At 46.4% G+C, this 19769-nt stretch overlaps 1 protein-coding gene across 1 annotated transcript in view; it reads left to right on the top strand.

Moving 5' to 3' along the window:
* PREP (prolyl endopeptidase) overlaps positions 1-13197 on the top strand; it is an 89532-nt gene extending 76335 nt beyond the window's left edge. Inside the window, exons 11-15 of the mRNA XM_080937653.1 lie at positions 3401-3537; positions 5456-5550; positions 7994-8125; positions 10289-10445; positions 12490-13197. Coding sequence (XP_080793779.1) covers positions 3401-3537; positions 5456-5550; positions 7994-8125; positions 10289-10445; positions 12490-12784 — 816 coding nt within the window. The 3' untranslated portion in view covers positions 12785-13197. The remainder of the gene's footprint in view (positions 1-3400; positions 3538-5455; positions 5551-7993; positions 8126-10288; positions 10446-12489) is intronic.
* The last annotated feature ends 6572 nt before the right edge of the window (positions 13198-19769 follow it).

Raw genomic sequence — 19769 nt, 5'->3', positions numbered from 1 at the left:
AGACTCTTGGTGAATGGAACTTATAATCTATTAAGTAAAAGGTGTACCCATCACAGGCTCTTTGTAGGTCTGTTTGTGTACTGTGCCCTTAGCAAGAAGATGGAAGAGGTATCATCAGCTACATGAGAAGCCATTAGTCTAGGATGACAGACTTTCCCTGCCTCTCAAGTGGGCACCTGGTAGATCCATATAAGTACTTTGTTTTCCTGCCCATTAAGGTTTCCAAAAAAAGCCTTAGCATCCCTTTACAGGGTGATGCCCACAGTGGACACCCAGAAAGAATAGATGCAGATAAAGGAGAGATGTTTTGAGGTGATTCGTATATACAGGCGTGCTTCCAGGCTTATGGCAAAGTGGAGAAGGGTGTAGAAATGGCTAGGACTTGTATAGAAGAGCCAGAGGAAAGACCAAAGCCCCCACTGATGACTCTTGAACAGGGAGAATCAGAACAGAACAACAGGAGGTGGGGGCTGTGAGTGAGCATAGATCACACTTAGGTAAGATCAGTCTGAAGGAAGCCAAAGATGGAAAGCGTCATACAGAAGGCTTTGTTTTGTTTTATGGGGTAGAAGACACTTTAAGTCTATTTACATGCTCAGGAGAGAGACAGAATTCCACATCGTAAGTGGTGATTGGAAGTAGTAGACTCCCAGACCTTAGGAGGGCAGTAGTGGAGGAGGAGGTAAAAACAAAGCCAAGACCTGGTGATCTTTCTTGCTGTGGGGCAGCAGAGGCCAAGTAGGCTTGGAGAAGGTATTTTGAGAACTTCAGATAGATGACCTCAGACAAGGTGGGTGGGGTACAGAAGGAAAGGGGGATGGCAGTGTAGGGCAGTGGAAATGGAAGAGAGTATAAAGATAGGAAGTGGCTATTCTAGAACCCACTTGGATGGTGGTGTGTAGGGTAGGAGTAAGGAGACATTGAAGGACACGTGAAAGGAAAAGCAAGGCATTGACATGGAATGGGAGTGTCTCCACATGTAATTCAGAGCCTAGATAAGCTAATTTGTGATACAGTAACTAGCATTTCCCTGGCAAAGAGAAAGCCAGGGTTGAGGTTAGAGTTAAATGGGTTCAGGAACTAGTGACAGTCACAGGGTTGATCAGTAGTCCTAAACTGGACAAATAAAAGAAAGGCAAGCAAGCTGATGGCACTGAGGATTAAATGTCCTAAGAGCTTTAGAAGTGATAAAGGTCACAAAGGTGAGTATCCCAGAAATGTATTATGTCTGCAGGTCTAGGGGCTCCATGTCCCCTTGAAACATAAACAGGCCTAGATGCTTAGACCTAACCAAAGAGGATCATAAAACCATGGATATAGACTTAATGCAGAGCATTTTGGTGGGGTTTGTGAAAGAAGGAATCTGTTGGCTTCCTCTGACCTAGCAAAGTAGCCTCAAAAAGAAGCGAGTGTGTGATGGGAAAAGCCTAGACTATTCTATCATTTTGGTTTGGTTTTTTTGTTTTATTTTTGTTTTTGCTGTTTTACTTGCGTGTACGTCTCTGTACTATGTGTATGTCTGGCCGAGAAAGTTATGAGGTCTTCTGGAAATGGAGTTACAGATCATTGTGAGCTACCATGTGGGTGCTAGGAATTAAATCTAGGTTCTCGGGAAGAGCATTGAGCCATCTCTCCAGCCCTGACTACTTTTAATGACAATTTCCAAAATCCTCACATGGCTGAATTATCAATAGAAAATGAGCAATGTGTATATTTTAGGAATAAAATTGCCCTTTTACAAGGTGTTTTCTTGCCATTTCATACTGTTTGAAATACCATCAATGTAACATCAGAACCACACCAACTTAAGTCACGGTTTAGAGTCTTCACTGGAAAAGACACACGGGGGAGGGGAAGCGTTGGGCTCTGAATCGGGGTGGGATAGAGGGTGGTGCTGGCAGTCAGTTGGAGATGAGGTGTCACACAGCAGGGAACAAGTAGAGGGGTCTCAAGAGGGGACATCTGTCCTCCTGCCTGGGTGACAGCTAAGAGTTTGGGGAGGAGAAGCTGAGCAGGGGCTGGGGACAGTGCCTGAGTTGTGTGTAGCTGAGGGAACCCAAGTTTTGAACAGATGTTTGCAGTGTGATGTGAGCCTGCTTTGCCTTTGTTCTTTGGATGTGGATCCCCTGGGTGTTTCCTCTGTGTGTACTGTTCCCTGCCACACAGCTAGGCTCTACCCGTGCCTTCAGTGTTGCTGTGCTAAAGGCACTGTGACCAAAAGCAACTAAAGCAGGACCACGGAGTGCTGCCTGCTCCTGTGGTTTGCTGAGGCTGTGTTATACCTTCCAGGACCACCCACCCAGAAGTGGCCCCTCCCACACAGGCATTAATCGAGAAAATGCACTACAGATTTGCTGACAGACAATGTCATGGAGACATTTTTAAGTTGAGGTTCTTTCCTGATGACCCTAACTTGTGTCAGGTTGGAAAAAAAAAAATCCAACCAAGACAGCTACTCCCACAACTGTACCTGTCCCTGAAGTCCATCCATTCTGCCTGCTCACCCTTCCCTGCTCCTCAGGACTGTGGGGCAGCTTTCTGGTGCAGAGCCCTACCCTAAAAAGACTATGGTGCAGTGTTAGTCTAAATAAGAGCGGAGGAGCTCAGCGCCCTCCAAGGTCAGCAGGATGCCTCAAGCCCATTTGAGCCAGGCCTCTTCCCAGTGCCACTGGCAGGGAAAAGACCATGTTTGCTCAGAGAAGAAGCTATTTACAGCAGGCTGCCGGTCTGCTGCTTGTAGCTTATCGCTTAGTCTGTGACTTATCTCTGCAGCGCCGTCCCGTCTCCTTTATCCCAGAATTATTGGGTATGGAAATGTTGACTGAACCGGCCCTAGATGTCCCGATTTAGAAAAGGTTCATGCACCCGTAATTACCACCGCTGAGAGAAGAGCTTTGTTTAGCCTAGAATAATAGGATTCCTTGCTAACCCTCTGAGCTAATGTTTTTGTTCTCACTGAAATTTGATTGATAGTCAAACGCAGAAGAATGAAGACATATTGAGTGTCTTGACCTTTCGAGAGGAAGTTGAATGTGAAATTTGTCTTTAAGACAAGATGTCCCCGTAGATTAAATTGATTGGCAGAGTCTGACTTTCCAGCAGAGCACTGAATGCCCGTTCTCCTTCGTGAATTCATGATGGGTACACTGGGTGATTAAAAACTGAGGGTAAAGATGAACAACCTGTCCAAGAGCACCTAGCTAGTGACGGGTTGAGAATTCAGGCTCCTCGCCCAGTTTCAACATCTCGGCAAAGAAAACATGCCTCCCCATCTCTCGAGCCCACAGCAGCACTGATTCTCACCATACTCCACTCAGCGACTTGTTCTTTTCACCTCTCAAACCATTTTTTCCCACATCGCGCTGTACGTAACTAAGGATTCTGCTTCCCTTTGTTGTAGGTTTTCTACCCTAGCAAGGATGGCACAAAGATCCCCATGTTTATTGTACATAAAAAGGGCATAAAGTTAGACGGCTCACATCCTGCTTTCTTGTATGGCTATGGTGGTTTCAACATTTCCATCACACCCAACTACAGGTAAGCACACAACACCTGACGAGGATATGATCGTCTGTGCCACGTGGGCATCCGCTAAATCACGTGTTTCTTGCTTGGTGGTATTTCATGGGGGCAGGACCGATTCTGAACACCGATGCCTCGTGCATTTTAAACTGTTCTGTGATTATTTTCTAGGTAGCAAGTGCTCATATCTACATATGTATGCGCATTGCTGTTGTCTGTATAAATAGCTCCTGTCAGGTTTTGTGCAATCTTAATATCCCATTCCTAGGACGAAATCGGATTTGCTTTGAGTGTTTTTAATAAAAGGATTTTGTACTTGAAGCCCCAGCATTAAGCGTACTTCTGAGTAGCGCTCATTTGAAATCTGGTCCACAGATTCACCCCCGATCCTTTTTATTTGAGAAGAGATTTGTGGACTGATAGTGACTGGGGCAAATTAATTCATATCTATCCACCAGCTGTCCTAAACGTGACTACCTACAAGAAAGCTGTTGCCTTGTTTTGGACATTCAATAACTGTAATTGCTCATTACTTTAGATTTAATGAAGTTGAAAGATGGCTTATGCCCCCAGAATCCTTTCATTGAGACCGGACAATCCTGAAGCGTTGATTGTTTACTTTGGTTAGCAGAACAAGGGAGCTCTTGTATAAAATCATGTTAGAGCAGTAGTTCATGATGAGGGTGGTACTACCCGGGGCACAGGCTGGAGTGAGGCTGAAAGAAAATGGTCTCACCGCTTGAACCCTTCTGGCCGGCTGTCTCCTTAGCTCGGCCATGTCTCTGTGGTCCCATCACGGGCCACACTGATTCTGAGACAGTTGATCTGGAAACTCAAGCCAGCCCATGACTATTGGATGAGCCTAAATATGGCATCATTTGCCATTCTTCATATTCAGCTTCCAATGAGGATGCTGTGGAGGTGCAGGGGCGGTGACACATGCTCCAGCCAGTGAGGAATGAGATGTGCAGTGGGGTCCACATCAGTCCCCGAGTTGATCTTCTTGTCTAAAGCTAGCAATCTATCCATTTGTACAGTGAGTTTCTTTTAGACCTTCAGGCCAGGAATCAAGAGAGGATCCCCGGACCGTTTGATCTCAGTAGTGGACATTAATAGTTTCAAGACCATGAGAGATACAGGAATATGTAAAGACCAAATCAAGTCATCTTGGCTGATTGGACATAGTCTGTGGTATCTATTTCCTTCTGACGACCTTCTGTGTCCTCAGTGACCCCACCCTCACCTCTAAGAAAAAGATGAACATCAGAAATAGTGTTCAAAGCAAAATAACTTTAACAATAGAAAGACGTTACTGCACATGCTTAGGTTAGAGGGGAAAAAAATGTAGGGTTTCCAAAAGGCTTAATTTTTTTTTTCCTGGACAGTAGTCTTTTTTCTAGAACATACTTTCCAGCCTTGAAACTTGTTCCTCTCCAGTTCTTGTGGTCTCCCATCCTTTCAAATCATGTAATTATCTCAGTTTCCTTAGAAGTGGAAATACGCACTTGGTTGAGGAAGAGCTTGCTCTTTTCCGAGTTGACCAGTGCAGATAGAATGACCGATTGACAGGTCCTCTCTCAGAGTGACTGGGAGCCCAGCTCCAGTCCCACCTGGCCTTCATCAGTCCGTTTGCCATGTTAGTCATAGCCAAGGTGTGAACCGGGGGCCTCTGGTTATCCCCGTGACTGCATTATGAAGTATGAGTGCACAGTGAATTGTTTACCAGCATAGGAAAGTGAAATGTTCTGTTTATAAAGGTATATGAGGTTACACGTCCCTCACTTCTGTCAAGTAATAAACATGCTGGGCTTCTGTCTGGATGCACTTGCACCTGGGTGTTCTTCGGATACACTGTTGTGTTGAGATGGAGGGAGGAGTCTTGGTGCTGGCTAGGCAGTCGCTGGAAGATTAAACTGTCACCACTGTTTCTCAGCGTGTCCCGGCTCATTTTTGTGAGACATATGGGCGGCGTCCTGGCGGTGGCTAACATCAGAGGCGGTGGTGAATACGGAGAGACGTGGCATAAAGGTGAGCTCTTTTTCTCTGCAGAACCAGGAGTCTGGCCTGACTGAAGCAGCCGGGCTGATCTTGTTCCACCAAGCTGGGGCGGAGAGAAGCCAGAGCTTTTTGGCAGAATAAGAGGGACCCTTTCAGACACATTTTGTGGTGCACAGCTTCTCCTTGCCATTACAAACAACTGTTTTCTAGTTGTTTTTTCTTTGTAGCCCGGGAGAATGAAGCACAGTTTTTCAGACATATTCCTTATAAGATCGTTGTGGAAGTTTTGTCCCTGCGGCAACACTGGAGCTGCTGTAGGAAGTAGTCTCTGGGGGCTTCTGTTATCTAGTTCTGATGGCCTTTCTTGCCTGTTTGGCATTATCTGGCTGTCTCAAAAGAGGCATCAAAGCAGGCCCGTTTCTGCTAAGAAAAGGGGATAGTCCCATAGCTCTGAGCGCCCAGCCTTCAGAGAGAGCCTTCTCAGCACACGGCTAGGCAGACTCGCTAAGTAAGGCTTCTAGACACCGATTCTATGCGGGTACTATTTCCTGGCCTCAGGGGTAGTGTACTACGTCCAGCTTCATTCTGTAGAGGGCCTGGGTTTGGATTTATATGAATGGTTATTCCCTTAAAACACTGTCTCTCCATCCTTTTTGTATGGCGCCTCCCACACCCTGGTCCAGGCTTCCATGCCATCGGAATTATTCTTCAGTTGTGCGGTTCGTTGCCTTGTGGTAGGAAACACAGCTCTCCCGCCAGCCTCACTTCCCAAGCTCTGCCATCTGCATTCATTGACCACATGACCGAGTAGTCAGTGGTGCTAGGGGTTGTCATTGGTACCAGTCAGCAGGGGTCATCTCTCACCGCAGGAACATCCGAGACAATTCTCCACTCTCCAAGGCTCGGGTTTCATACATCAGTTCAGCAACAAGAGTGAGCCTATAAAAAGAGTCCCAAGTGCCTAGGAGATCCTAAGTGCTGCAGAGGCCATGGCCAGTGTCCAGCACACTCATTGTTGTCACCCAAACTGCAGGAGCATCACAGCAGGAGTGAGTGCCCCTAACAATACTCACTTGTCACCATATTTGAACCAGCGTAGAAGTGACTGATTTTTGACCTGATAGTAGATGGATCTCCGTTACCTTAAATACAACGATACGTACAAAAAGCGTTGAAAAGGGAGAATATATATCATAAATTTCATTTCCACCCCAAGTTTATAGGCCTGTTTGACTCGTCTAATTTTTTTGTTTAGTTATTCATGTACACATAGGAATATCCTGACCACAGACCATGCTCCTGAGTCAGATTCACCCTGTGGGAAAATGGACCCATTGGTCTATCAGGGACATTGCCCTTGGTCCTGGTCTACTTTCTATACCTATTCATCAGTTAGACCCACCATTGTCCAAAGCCTTGGAAGCAGCAGCCTGGAGCCTAAGACTAAATCAGTTCTGGGGTTTCTACTGCTTCAAATGGTTGGTGAAGGGAGCACCCGGGACCTTCTCCAGTTCTAGCCTGGTGTGCGGAGCGCTGATGGGTCCAATTCTCATTCTCTCTGAAATGCAATGCACTTTTAAAAATAGGCATATACACCAAATGCTATTGTTCCTGGAAACTAAGTAATCCTGACTGTTCTAATTCACCAGTAATTGCTTATTAAAATCTTAATAACATTTGTTTTGATGTAAAAAAAAATCTTTCAGTAGCGCTGCTTTATGTTTAATTGAATTTCTGCACAAGTGGTTAATCTTGAATATCTAATTAGATCTGGGCCTGCTTTCTTCATTCACAGGCGGTTGCTTCAGGCATCTGTCCTCTGAGGCCTTCCCTTTCGGTATTCTGAGACCCTGTAACTCTTTCGTGCTGAGTGACTTCATTGGTTCCCTACGTAGGAGGTGGTGCTCAGGTGACCCCTCAGGGGACATCCTAGAAGTCCCTGCTCAGCCTGCTGCAGCACCACTGACGGCCCGTCCCAGCATCTCTTTAGAATTAGTGGCTAAGCATAGCTAGACCATTTCTCTCTAAAATACTGCATAGAGGAAGGGTTAGTTCTCCATGGCAGGAAGTATGAACAGCCCGCGCCATTAGCTTCCAGTGGTGTGTGCTCGGTGGAACTCGGAGGGCTGGTGGCCAAGGAGTTCTGGGTCCATTTCTCATTTAGCTTCTCAGAGTAGAGATTCTTTTTAGGTCACAATTCTCTCACATGATCCTTTTCTCTGGGGACTTCTAACTAACTTAAGCTGTACAGTTTGTTAATAAAAATACAAATTTACCATAAGGATTCCCAGTTGTGGTAGTAGACTTCCAGAGTTCATAATGTTGAAATTGAGGCATTTTCTATCAACGTGGCTTAAGCAACCATTGTTGACATTGGTCAGCAGTGGAAACCTAACATTCTCCTTATCTGAAATCCATGTAATTGTTACTTGCTTTTTGGGGTGTTGTCTTTAATTTGTCTTTTACTTTGTAGGTGGTATCTTGGCCAACAAACAGAACTGCTTTGATGACTTCCAGTGTGCTGCTGAGTACCTCATCAAGGAGGGCTACACGTCTTCCAAGAGGCTCACGATCAACGGAGGCTCCAACGGCGGACTCCTCGTGGGTGAGACTTGCTTCGTATTTAGGCAATCACTAGCCCATGCTCTTGGGGTTTTCCAACAGCTCCCTGTAACTTTACGGCTCACGGGTGGGCATAGTAGTGCAGAGAGAGTAAAACTCACTTGCGTTTGTACATCTGAAACAGAAAACCAGGATGTGTGGACCTACATCGTACCAAGTAAGCGCAGCCTGCTCTGACCACTTTACTCCCTACAAGCTAAAGTCGAAGATTGGCAGCATTCAGCCAGCACGGGACTGATGCTCATGGCCCCCTGACTGAGCCACTGAGACCTAGTGAGATTTAAGCCTCATGGACATTGTTTAGAAGCATGCTGTGTGGTGATAAACGTTGTGGCCGTAGAGAGGGGCACACACAAGCAGCCCATACCTTAGGAGTAATGCAGAAGCAAAAGGAGTAATTGGTATGAATAGCTAACACTTGCTGCGCACCATGTGGTGGTAGAGATACTATTACTGTCTGCATTTTAATGAACACTGTGTTCATACAAGCAGGAAATCGTGATGCTGGGGTTAAGCCTGGCACTCTTTCTGTCTTTGATGGTTAGTGGGATTTTACTCTTTGTCCTCTCAGAAGCATAGTCTGGAATATGCACGGCAGGCCTGGATTGTGTTGGCTGAGTCCTCATCCACTGGTGTTCAGGGAGTGAGGGTCTATTCTTTGGTACGTGTGTAAACGACAGTTTTCAGTCCACAATTCTTGGGAGATCATTCATCCTTCAAACATGCTAAGCGTGTCAAAACATGGATTCTCGTGCTTAAACTTCTCCCCAGTAGAACACAAAGCCAAATGCTTTATAGACTGTTAATAGTCAAGTTCCTGCCTAAGACACGAGGACCTGGGTCTAATCCCAAGCTATCCTAAATAATTAAGTGCCTAGCTAGCTTATGAATATAAAAATATAGTTATCCAAAATAATGTTTAAATTTGGAAAGGGTGGGGCTGGAGGGAGGTGACTCAGCTGTTCCAACACCTCCTGGTCTTCTGGGGGCCAAGATGAACTCTTAGGATCCACATTAGGTAGCTCACAGATTTTATTAGACATACCTAGAGGTGCCAGGCATAGGTGGGTCACAAAACAGATGTCTATACCTTCATAGAGCCTTATCTCTGGTCAGATGAATGAGACATAAACCAAGGCCCCTCAAGTGAGGGTGATGAGAGAGGCCCATGTCCTTGTAGGACTAGGCAGGTGTCCCAAGGCTAAACCAGAAGGGCAGACTTTGAATGTACTCTGAGAGACCTTTGGGAGTCTGTGCAGATGGACAGAAGATCAGGCCCAACAACCTGAGTAGCCGAGAGGCCTCCCTGGCTCAAGCCAGAAGTACTAAGTAGTCAGATTCTGATGTATTCTGAACTACCAGTAAGATACCCAGCAGAACTAGCGTGAGTCCAAGGCTTGGTAGAAAAGGACATTGCAGACACTGAGATCTGTGGTGTAATGTAACAGTTTACCCAGTAACTCTGCTGCGTTTATGCCTTATAACCCAAGTCCTTTGTGAAACCCACAGAGCTGCATCAGGATGCGGGCACACTCCAACCCTCTCACGTCTAAGAAAGAGAATCGGGTTCTAAGGGAATGGCTCAGACCTCTGTGCTATTTATTAATGTGATGAAATCAGAAGAGTGTGAATTAAGGGGTGTTTTTTGCCAGAGACAGGAAAAGTCCAGATCTTTTGACTACTAGCTGTGCACTTCTGATGTGCTTCCCATCGGTCTTCTTGGCTGCTGTTTACCGGACTTGGGCTCTGAATTTAGTTCTACTCACTAGGAAATATTTCTTGGCAAGTATTCAGTAGATTGCAACAACCAAACCTGTGTAGACAGGGTACACTGTGCCAGCATTGGTGAGAGCCGCATTTCAGCCCCTCCTCTGCTCTGGACTGGTTCTGAGATGCAAACCCGTCCTGCAGATCTCTATCGCCTGGGTAGGCACGTTGGGTATGATACTCACGTTGGGGAGTACATGTTCCATTTCTGGTAAGACTCCTCATTTCCTTTCCTCTTGGTCTCATTGGACACTAATGGCTGGATCATCTCTGACAACTTCCTCTGTTCCAAGACTGGAACACCCAGCATCCTGAGGATAGAGTGCTGAGTTCATCCAGGTGTGTGATGATACAAAACTTCCTTTTTTCTCGTCTTTAGCTGCTTGTGCAAACCAGCGTCCAGACCTCTTCGGCTGTGTCATCGCCCAGGTTGGAGTGATGGACATGCTGAAGTTTCACAGATTCACTATTGGTCACGCCTGGACCACGGATTACGGCTGCTCCGACAGTAAACAGCATTTTGAATGGCTTCTCAAGTATGTGTTCCTTAATGTTTGTATATGTTACTCAGAATCTTATCTCTTAATAGTGACCATAGCAAAGAAAGTCACAGATACGGTGACACACTCCTGTGTTCTTTGGGTTTTGTTTGCTTGCAGTGCTGTGGATTGAAACCAGGACCTGGCACGTGTCACAGACAACCCTCCCCCCCCCCCCTGCTCCTGCCCCACATTCATTTTCCACAAAGATGGCCATCTAGCATTCCTGACAAACACTAATCTAGATCATGCTGTGAGGGGACTTTTCAGGCAGCAAAGGGTCATCGAGAACCCGAGACCCACCCTGACTCAGAAGGATCTGGAGACCTCAGCCGTCCAGAAATGTCAGGTCGAATTCTGCTAACAGCTGGATTCTGGGAGTAATTCTTCCCCAGCGGTCCCCAGTAGAAGCACTGACCGCTCACCTTGACTTGGTCTTGAGAGACTTGCAGCAGAGGGCTGCAGTGAGGCAGTCAGACTCCTGATTACCCAATGACAGGAGACTGGTTCTCAGCTAGTGTTACTGCGCGTTAGTCTACCAACCCAGAATTGATCCAAAACAGTATCAATAGAGAAGATTGGAATCCTTAGACAAGAACATAGAAAGCTAAGACACTCTTAGCTCCGTATACCCACATATATTTGAAGTTCATTTCCAACCCTTCACAGCTTTGGTGATAGCTGTGGGTAAACGAGACATCTTCCTTCCCTTCAGTTCTTAGGCGCTATTTATCATTGCAGTCTTCTTGTAGAATCATACATTTGGGTTCAATGTAACTTTTAATTTGTTAGCACCTCCTGTAAAATGTCTTGATTAAATCTGTGAAACAGCTAAAATTTTAGTCTCAAAGAGAAAAAAAGCTTAAATCTGACTCTCGTGGTTACTCACTGTTTTAACTAAGTCCAAAGAAGCCACAATTCTCAGTGTCTGGAGATACACATCTAGGGGATGAAGACCTTTGAAGCCTAAGGAGTTTTGATTGTACGTCAAAGGCATCAGAATGTTCCCCATCACCTTAACCTTCCTGAATGAACTTGAAAGGGGTGGGGGGGTGAGAGGGGTCCGAAAATTCAGGGCATTCCTGCTTCAGATTCCAGGGTTGTAGTGTTGCTTATCCAAGACTGGGCTACTGATTGGACTTAGCATTCAGCCCTGCCCATCAGTTAGAGAAGGCCATACAGGGGTTCCTGGGCGTGTCCCATTCTGTAGCATTCTGGGAATTGGATCAAGTGGGGTTTCTTTCCTGCAGAATTTCTCTAGTAGACATTGTTTCACAGTGTGCAGAGAAATAATGGATACACAGGGTCGGTCAGACAGATCCACCGCTGCCCAGCACCCTACACAGTGAGAAAGCAGGTCTCAGGTTCCTTTTCCTTGGGTGATAAACCAAGCAGGACTCACACTGTTTCCATACTTTAATTCAGAAGTCTCTACTGAGACAAACCGTTATTAGTGGGGACATTATTAATGATGGGCAGAATGTAAAGAGCAGATCCCTAGGTGTTCCTCTTATTAAACTGTTGCCAATGACTCTTCAATTCAGTTCTTGACTTCTTGAAACCCTTCTTAAGCAACTTACCTGTTGCTGCTTTCTCTCCATTGGCGGCACTTCCAGGACTGAATAAGCCACGCCCCCTCCGTTTGCGGATTCTGGGGGCCAGGCCCAGATAGAGCAGCAGCACTTAGCCTGGGATACAAGCGTGACAGCTGTTCGGGGACAGAGAAACACCAGTACAGGGCGGGTTCAAAATCCAGCAGATAAACAGAGAGTACAAACTCCAAACGGTTGGGTTATTTCAGTGGCCTGTGACTTCCTTTCTTTTATAGCCTTCCACGGTTAGAGCTAAATAAATGACCCAGCTCCCCAGTTTTCTGTAGCCCTCGACAGCCGCACACAGGCTGCTGTGGCCCTCGTGTGCAGTTAGCTCCAGTCCTAGGTAGTGAAGTCAGGCCCTGCGCGGCGCTGGCCTCGGTGGCTGTTCCGTGGCAGCACCGCGCTTGGTATCTATGCATCCTCACGGAAGCCCCTTTGCCTTACAGATACTCACCACTGCACAACGTGAAGCTTCCGGAGGCAGATGACATCCAGTACCCGTCCATGCTCCTCCTCACGGCCGACCACGACGACCGCGTGGTTCCCCTGCACTCGCTCAAGTTCATCGCCACGCTTCAGTACATCGTGGGCCGCAGCCGGAAGCAGAGCAACCCCCTGCTCATCCACGTGGACACCAAGGCTGGCCACGGGGCCGGGAAACCCACCGCCAAAGTGATAGAAGAAGTCTCAGATATGTTTGCGTTCATAGCGCGGTGCCTGAACATCGAGTGGATCCAGTAAACGGGATTTCCAGCTCCTCCCACCAGACACAGAAAAACCTCAAGGGCTTTTACACCACCCTGACCAAGAAACCACTGGGCACATGGCTGCCCCACGTGAGCACCGTGCCTCCGCTCACAGACAGCAAGCCACGGAGCAGAACTGCCACGGGATTTTCTCTTTTCTAGGCTTCTCCTTTCTAGCGAGCCCTTGATGTTTTGTTTTTCCCACTTTCTCCAGGCACATATATTAAAAGTGGGGGAAGGGGGGTACGTTTGTATAAGAAACTAAATGTCAGTGAACATGTGAATATCAGACCCCTGAATTCGTAAGGGTCATAGTTGGGCATACTCATATATAAGAGCTCAGTGAAGTTACTTCTCTAACCATAGCATATAACCTTAAATAAATGGGACACCTCCAGGGAGACTCCACTGCAGTGTTAATAAATGCTATTTAAGAATGGGAGGCTTTAGTTTTGGTTCCTTTGAGAGGCAGCCCTCAAAATGCAGGTGACTATCAGAGTAAAGAATGTAGTCTTTATGCAACAGCTTAGTTTCCTAACTAAAGAGGCTGAGTCTGTCCATCTCTATACTCTCTGAATGCTGCTGTGGGACGCGGCTCACATCACCGTTACCCACCCAGGTATATGACTGGGCTCCCCTGGTTTGGATGCCTCTCATTAGAAATCTCCGGACTGGGATTGGAGAGGTGGATAGGTTCCTGGACAAGGGAGCTCGCTCCACAAGCCTAAGAACTGCTGAGTTTGAGTGACAGCATATGTTTAAAAGGCTGAGCACAGGCTACACACACACACACACACACACACACACACACACACACACACACACACACATATATATATATATATATATATATATATATATATATGCCTGTAACCCCTGCAGTGGGGACAGCAGCAGGCAGATCCTGAGCACTTGGTGGCCAACCAAGTTAGCCAAAAAATGGTGAGCTTCTGGTTCACCGAGAGACAGTGTCTTGAGGCAGTAAGGTGAATGGGGTCTCCATGGACACGTGCATAGATGGCCATACCTGTATACACATGATTGCACCATGCACAGAAACCACATACAGACACACAAACTACCGACTGGGAAATTGATGATATTCACCTGTTTGCCCAGGTAGCGTGGAAAACAGACAGCATAGTAAATGGCCCAGTCTCCCTTTATAACTGGAACCCGCAACATTTCCCAAGCTTTGCCCTCCTAGGTTACTTTCCAGGAATGCAGTTATCTTCTACGGAAGTAATGTGTCCGTTTGCTCTACCCTGGCCCAGTAATTTTTGAGGGAACAATACAAATTCCTCAAACCTAGGCTTTAGAAGCAACGCTCTGGGTTTGTTCCTTTACCTATCAGTTTGGGAATGCGGATATCTAGTTTATAAGAAAAAGATGTGTTACTTTATCAGATGTGGTTAAAAGGAGTGCCTTAACTGCACACAGTTACACAGATCATCCTGGTGACTGTGTCCAAATCACATACATATGCCTGTTACGCATTGTTGCTCTGAGTTTTTATCCATTGTGGTCGGAGACTAGATGCAGCCCCTTCATTCGCGCCTGCTAACACTCACCAAACAACTTCAACACGGGGCAAGGCTGGTTTTCCCTACTCTGGAATCATGCTGCCAGCTGACCATTTGCTGGCTGGCATTGACCTCAGACTCTAACGTGCCACCAGCCTGCGGGTCACACTAAGAGACGCTCTTTGCAGCCTCCTGCCAACATGGCCGCAAGAACAAGAAGTGTGTGCAGGGAAGCCAAAGACAGCCTCTCCTGACCTGCGTAAGTCATGGAAGATGGCTGAGCTGTCCCTACCCAGGGCATCTTCCAGCTCACGCAGAATCTGACCACCTTCCCGCTGAAGTCTAGACTTCGAGAAGCAGGAGGATAATGGGCAGGGCCTGCTGCAGTGGGACACCCCTGTTCAAAGCCCAGCGCTCCCTGGAGGCCATGGTGGGGAGCAGAGCAGTATCCTTCCGAGAGCTTAGTATCACTTTCCCACCCTAATTTTCAGATCTCGATTTCAGAGGGGCACTGCACCCGCACACTGAACATTACCCACTTTTTAAGCTTTAAACATGGGAAGTAGTGCTAGGAATGGCTTGTGGGTAAAAAGCACAGGCCGCCAAGCCAGAGTCCAGCCCCTAGGACCCACATGGCGGAAGGAGAGAGCTGACTCCTGCAAGTTGTCCTCTGGCTTCTAACATGCATATACAGGAAGTAAGTGAACATTGGAGCTGTTTTAATTAGGCGCTCCATTCAGGCCTTTCCAGAGCGGTCTCTGTCCCCGGTCCGCTCTTTACTCGTCTCATGTTGCCAGTGACATTTGCTGGTGTGTGTTGGGGTTTAGGGGGTCCCTGGTACACACATGATCTAGCTCCCAGGCTCTCAGAGCATCTTCGCCTTAGTAAGGTAGTTACATTTGTGTCATTTAGTGTGTTCATATGTGGAATATTGTGAAACCCTGCAGTTAATCAGGCAGCTACATCGAGGTAGTACCACTAACTTGAAGCCAAACCAAGTTTGGTAAGGGTTTTGACAGCCATGGGTAACTTTCTAGGGAAGATCACACAGCCAATACTCAGAACAAGGTGCAGATACCCAAGGGTTGGTTAATGGGCTAGAAAACTGGGTGGGGAGGGGCTTAGAAAGAGACCAAGAAAAAAATTGTCAGGACGTTCAGGCAAATTGAATGAGGACAGAGGCTGGTGGAGCAGAACCTTATTCCGGGTCCTACAGGTATGAAAAGCCTTTCTCTCATCAAACGTCCCCCCGGGGAGGATAATGTCTGGTGTTTCCCCTGCCCTGTGCTGCACTACCCATCCTGGGTTTGCATGTTTGTCCTCATGCAGCCCTATGAAGCATGTCTGTACCCTTACTCTGCTTATTTAGCAAAGGCCCAGGGTTCCCCAGCTAGGGGAGCACACAGAACCGCAACCCTAGCAATCGGCCCTTAGGGACAGTTACAATCCGAATGACTTATTTCCCCCTAAAACTTAAGTATTAAAATCTCACCTCTCAAAGTGGTAGCATTAGGTGGAGTCAGTGTCTTAGGCAACTCTTAGAAGAACAACATTTACTTGGGACTGGCTTACAGGTTCAGAGGGTCAGTCCAGTGTCATCAAGGTGGGAGCATGGCAGCATCCAGGCAGGCAGGGTGCAGATGGAGCTGAGAGTTCTACATCCGAAGGCTGCTAGGATGAGGGTCTTAAAGCTCACACCCACAGTGACACACCTATCCAGAAGTCACTAGAGTAGAACTGAGAAGTCACCCCAAAGGAGTCAGGGTGAAGCAAGAAGGCCACTTAGAGCAGGAAATCTTAACACCATGAAGGTAGCCCAGGGCCAGGAGCAGCAGAAACCCACAGATAAACTGGCATACTGTATTACAGAACCTCAGTGACATGCTACTGGGGAAAATCAGCCAGGCTCAGACAGCCAAGTATGTTCCACTTACATGGAAATGTCAGTTCAGTGGGTACATGGGATGGGGGTGGGGTAGGGAGAGAGGGTAACTGTTTAGAGATAAAGGTTGTTACTTGGGCCATGAAACTTCCAACACTATTAAGGTGAAGGTTGAGCCACCCAGTAAACATGGCCTCATTGAATCATGCTTCACAAGAGCAATTTTTCTGCTATGGAAAGCATGCCTCAATCACGATGTCCAACTTTGGGGATGAAAGAGAAAAGCAGCAGTAAGTCTTTCCAGATGATGTCATCCAAGAGTAGCCTGGTGTGCTATGATGTCAAGCAAGAGAGGCAGGTGACAAGGAGCAGCTGAGATAAAAGCTTGCCCATCACCCGTGCATAGAGATATCTTACGCAGGAGTCCTTACTTCAGTGCTGACATGCTGGGCAAAGCTGTCTGGGATTGCCCCTCTGAGATTGCTCCTTAGACCAGATTAGCCTGTTTGTCCCCTCGCTGGCTTTAATGCTTAGCCAAGTTCCTTTGTACAGGGCACAGGCAGCAAAAGTCCACAGAGCAGGCTCCATTGAGGCTGGGTATTACTTTTATCTATGGCCATTTATAGAGGCTCTCAACATCAAATAGCCCTTGGTATTGTAAACAAATACCTTAGCAGTAGCAAATGACTTAAGAAAATTTCCACATGAGTTGGCTAAGAGAATAAATCTTTCTTTAGCAAAAGGAACCCCCTAGTCACTATAACAAGGTAAACAAGATCAACAACAGATATAACCAGCCAAATAAATTCCAGGGAAAGACCAGAAGTCAATCCAACACCTGGGCATGTGACTAGGAAGTAGCTTAGCATTAGCTGGCATTGTCCACAGCCTTGAAAACTCCTTCCCCAGGAGTACAGGGTACAGAACACATGGCTCCCCAAAGCCAGCTGTGCCATGGTTCTTTCTCACTGCAGTGGGAAATTCCATGATACATCCACTACCTAATGACTTCTGAGAGGATAAAGGACTTCAGCATCTGGTACCCATGGTGCTTTGGAGTTGCTTCTTGCTATTCCTTGGGATAAGGAATCATCATACTTGGGTAAAGCTGACTTAAGGTTGTCTTGATAAAGAAGTGAACGGAACTGTGGGGAGAGGTCCTGGTAAAGTGTGGATTCCAGGACAGACTCTAAGAAACAGATACAGGAAAGCTGGCCTACCTCATATTCCTGATCTTGGTGTCTCTGCCTAGAAGTGCTTTTGTCTATCTCTAGTTGCAGCACAAGGTCAAGAGCCCTAAGATGCAGCCAGAACCAGCCATAAGTAGTATGGAGGTGGGACCAGGTTCCCAGTATCCTGACCACACTACGCACAGTGTCACAGCAAGTGTACAGTTGCATTGTACCACAGAAGGTACACAGGTATGTTGCGATAAAGTAAACACTGCTTGTGACTTTCTATAGGAACAGGAAGGTTGTTTTATGGGTACAGAGTACAGGAGCCCCCGCCCCCTTCATTCCCCTCGTGTTGACTTAGCTACAGCTGTCAGATAAAAGGCTGCTAAGTTATCCTCTACCTTGTTTAAATTTAAATCTTCTGCCCCAAGAGCCTGGTTTGCTTTTTGCTCTTTTTGGAAGGGCAAAGTAAGGACAGCCTTACCTTGAGCTTATCTGTTAGGTAGAAGGTGGACAAGAATGATGGAACAGGATGAAGGCAATATTGTAGACAGGCCATGTTCTGTTTCTTGGTATAGAGCTTGCCAGTCTGCTGTAAAACTCTGGCTATTGCCTTTAGTAGGAAACATCAATCTAAAAACTAACATAGTATCTTACTCATGTTACATCTTACAGATGTTCATTGATCAGTCATGGACTGTGACTGTTCCCAAAGAACAGTTAGATAAGCAGTAACCAGCTAAACTATCCTGGCTGGCAGCTACTTCTTCCTCTAGTCAGAATGTCCCAAGTGGGTAACTGTCCTCAGCGACAGATACGTTATCCCCAACATATCAAGAGCTAAAACAACAGGACATTTTCCTATACACGAGAGCAGGAGTCTGCAACCTCTTCCCCCTCGGCCTCTACCTTTTTGCATCTTTTCAGAAGATGAGAAGAAAAATACACTTAAAAGGACTAATGGGTAACATTAAGACTCAGAAGTGAAGAGGGTCCGATTACTTCATGAGTTTGCCACCAACCCCCAAAACACTCATTAGTCCCTAAGGCTTGTTAAATTTAATTCTCCAGTGCCACAAGTAGAATCCTTTCAAAAAATCATGGGCTCCTGCTGTCTCATTTTAGAGATCCTAACCTCTGCAAAGCTGTTTCCTAGGCTCTGGTCCCCAGAGCAGGAGCAATGGGCAGGACTGAGCATCAGCGTGACTCTCAAGGCTTCGACACAAACATCATCTACGGATACATGGCTTATTCTTTTTTGTTTTTTTTTAACTCATTTCAATATTTTCAAATACAAATTATAAAATCTAAGTGAATAGTTTTTTTTTTCTATCAGGTTCATGGTTCTTTTTCTTGCAGGAGTAACGTTTTCTGTGTTAGATGCAGAAAAGCCTCAGCATAAGTTTGCACATTGGTCCTTAGTCTCTACCCGTCAACTCTGCCCTTACACTCCACGGTTTTATTAGATACTTAGTTTTTTATTTATTATTTTACAAGAATTGGTGTTTTGCCTGCAAGTACGTCTGTATGAAAGTGTCAGATCCCTGGAACAGGAGTTAAAACAAGTTGTGAGCTACCATGGGAAATAAACCCTGGGTCCTCTGGAAGAGCAGCCAGTGTTCTTCAGTGCCCAGCCATCCCTCCAGCCCCGTAAGATAGATTTTCATTGTGCATGTCCTTGAACTTGTAATGTCCTGCCTCAGTCCCCCAAGTTCCCAAGTGCTAGAATTACAGGCATATGCCCCTGCAGCAGGCCCTGTTAGCTTCGTTTCTAAGGGAGCTTGGGCTGGGCTTGTAGCCTACTGCTTGTCCAGTGTGTGGGAAGCCTTGGGGTCAGTCCCCAGCATTTACTCTTGTAATCCCAGCACTGAAGAGACAGAACTAAGAAGATCCTGTGGGCTCACTGGCCAGCCAGCTTGGCATACTAGGTGGGCTCTGGGCCAGTGAGAGACACTGTCTCAAAAAATATGGGAATCAGGAATGAAGAGATGGCTCAGGGGTAAGAATGCTTGCATCTCTTCCAGAGGACACAAGTTACTAGATGGTTCACAACCACATGCATCTCAGGCACCAAAAAATCCAACATGCTCTTTGCACACCCTCAGGCATGCACATATACATTCACATGCAAACACATACATTTTAAAATATAAATAAGGCTTCTAAAAGTGAGTGAATCTGAGAAATGACCCCCAAGTTTGGCTTCAGATTCCAATGTAAATAAAGCACACATGTGTATCCATGTTCGTGCACACACATACATTTATGTACATGGCATGTGGGGAGGAGAGAAGGGGTTGGAAAGGACAAATAAAACTGACAAACTTTCAGCTAGCCTAATCAAGAAGGGAGGGGGGATAGAAATGAAGAAACATTTACAACCAAGGCCACAGACATAAA

This window comes from Micromys minutus (assembly GCF_963924665.1).
Source record: "Micromys minutus genome assembly, chromosome: 25".
NCBI lineage: Eukaryota > Metazoa > Chordata > Mammalia > Rodentia > Muridae > Micromys > Micromys minutus.
Note: the sequence above shows the minus strand (reverse complement) of the source record. Positions and strands in the feature narration are given on the sequence as shown.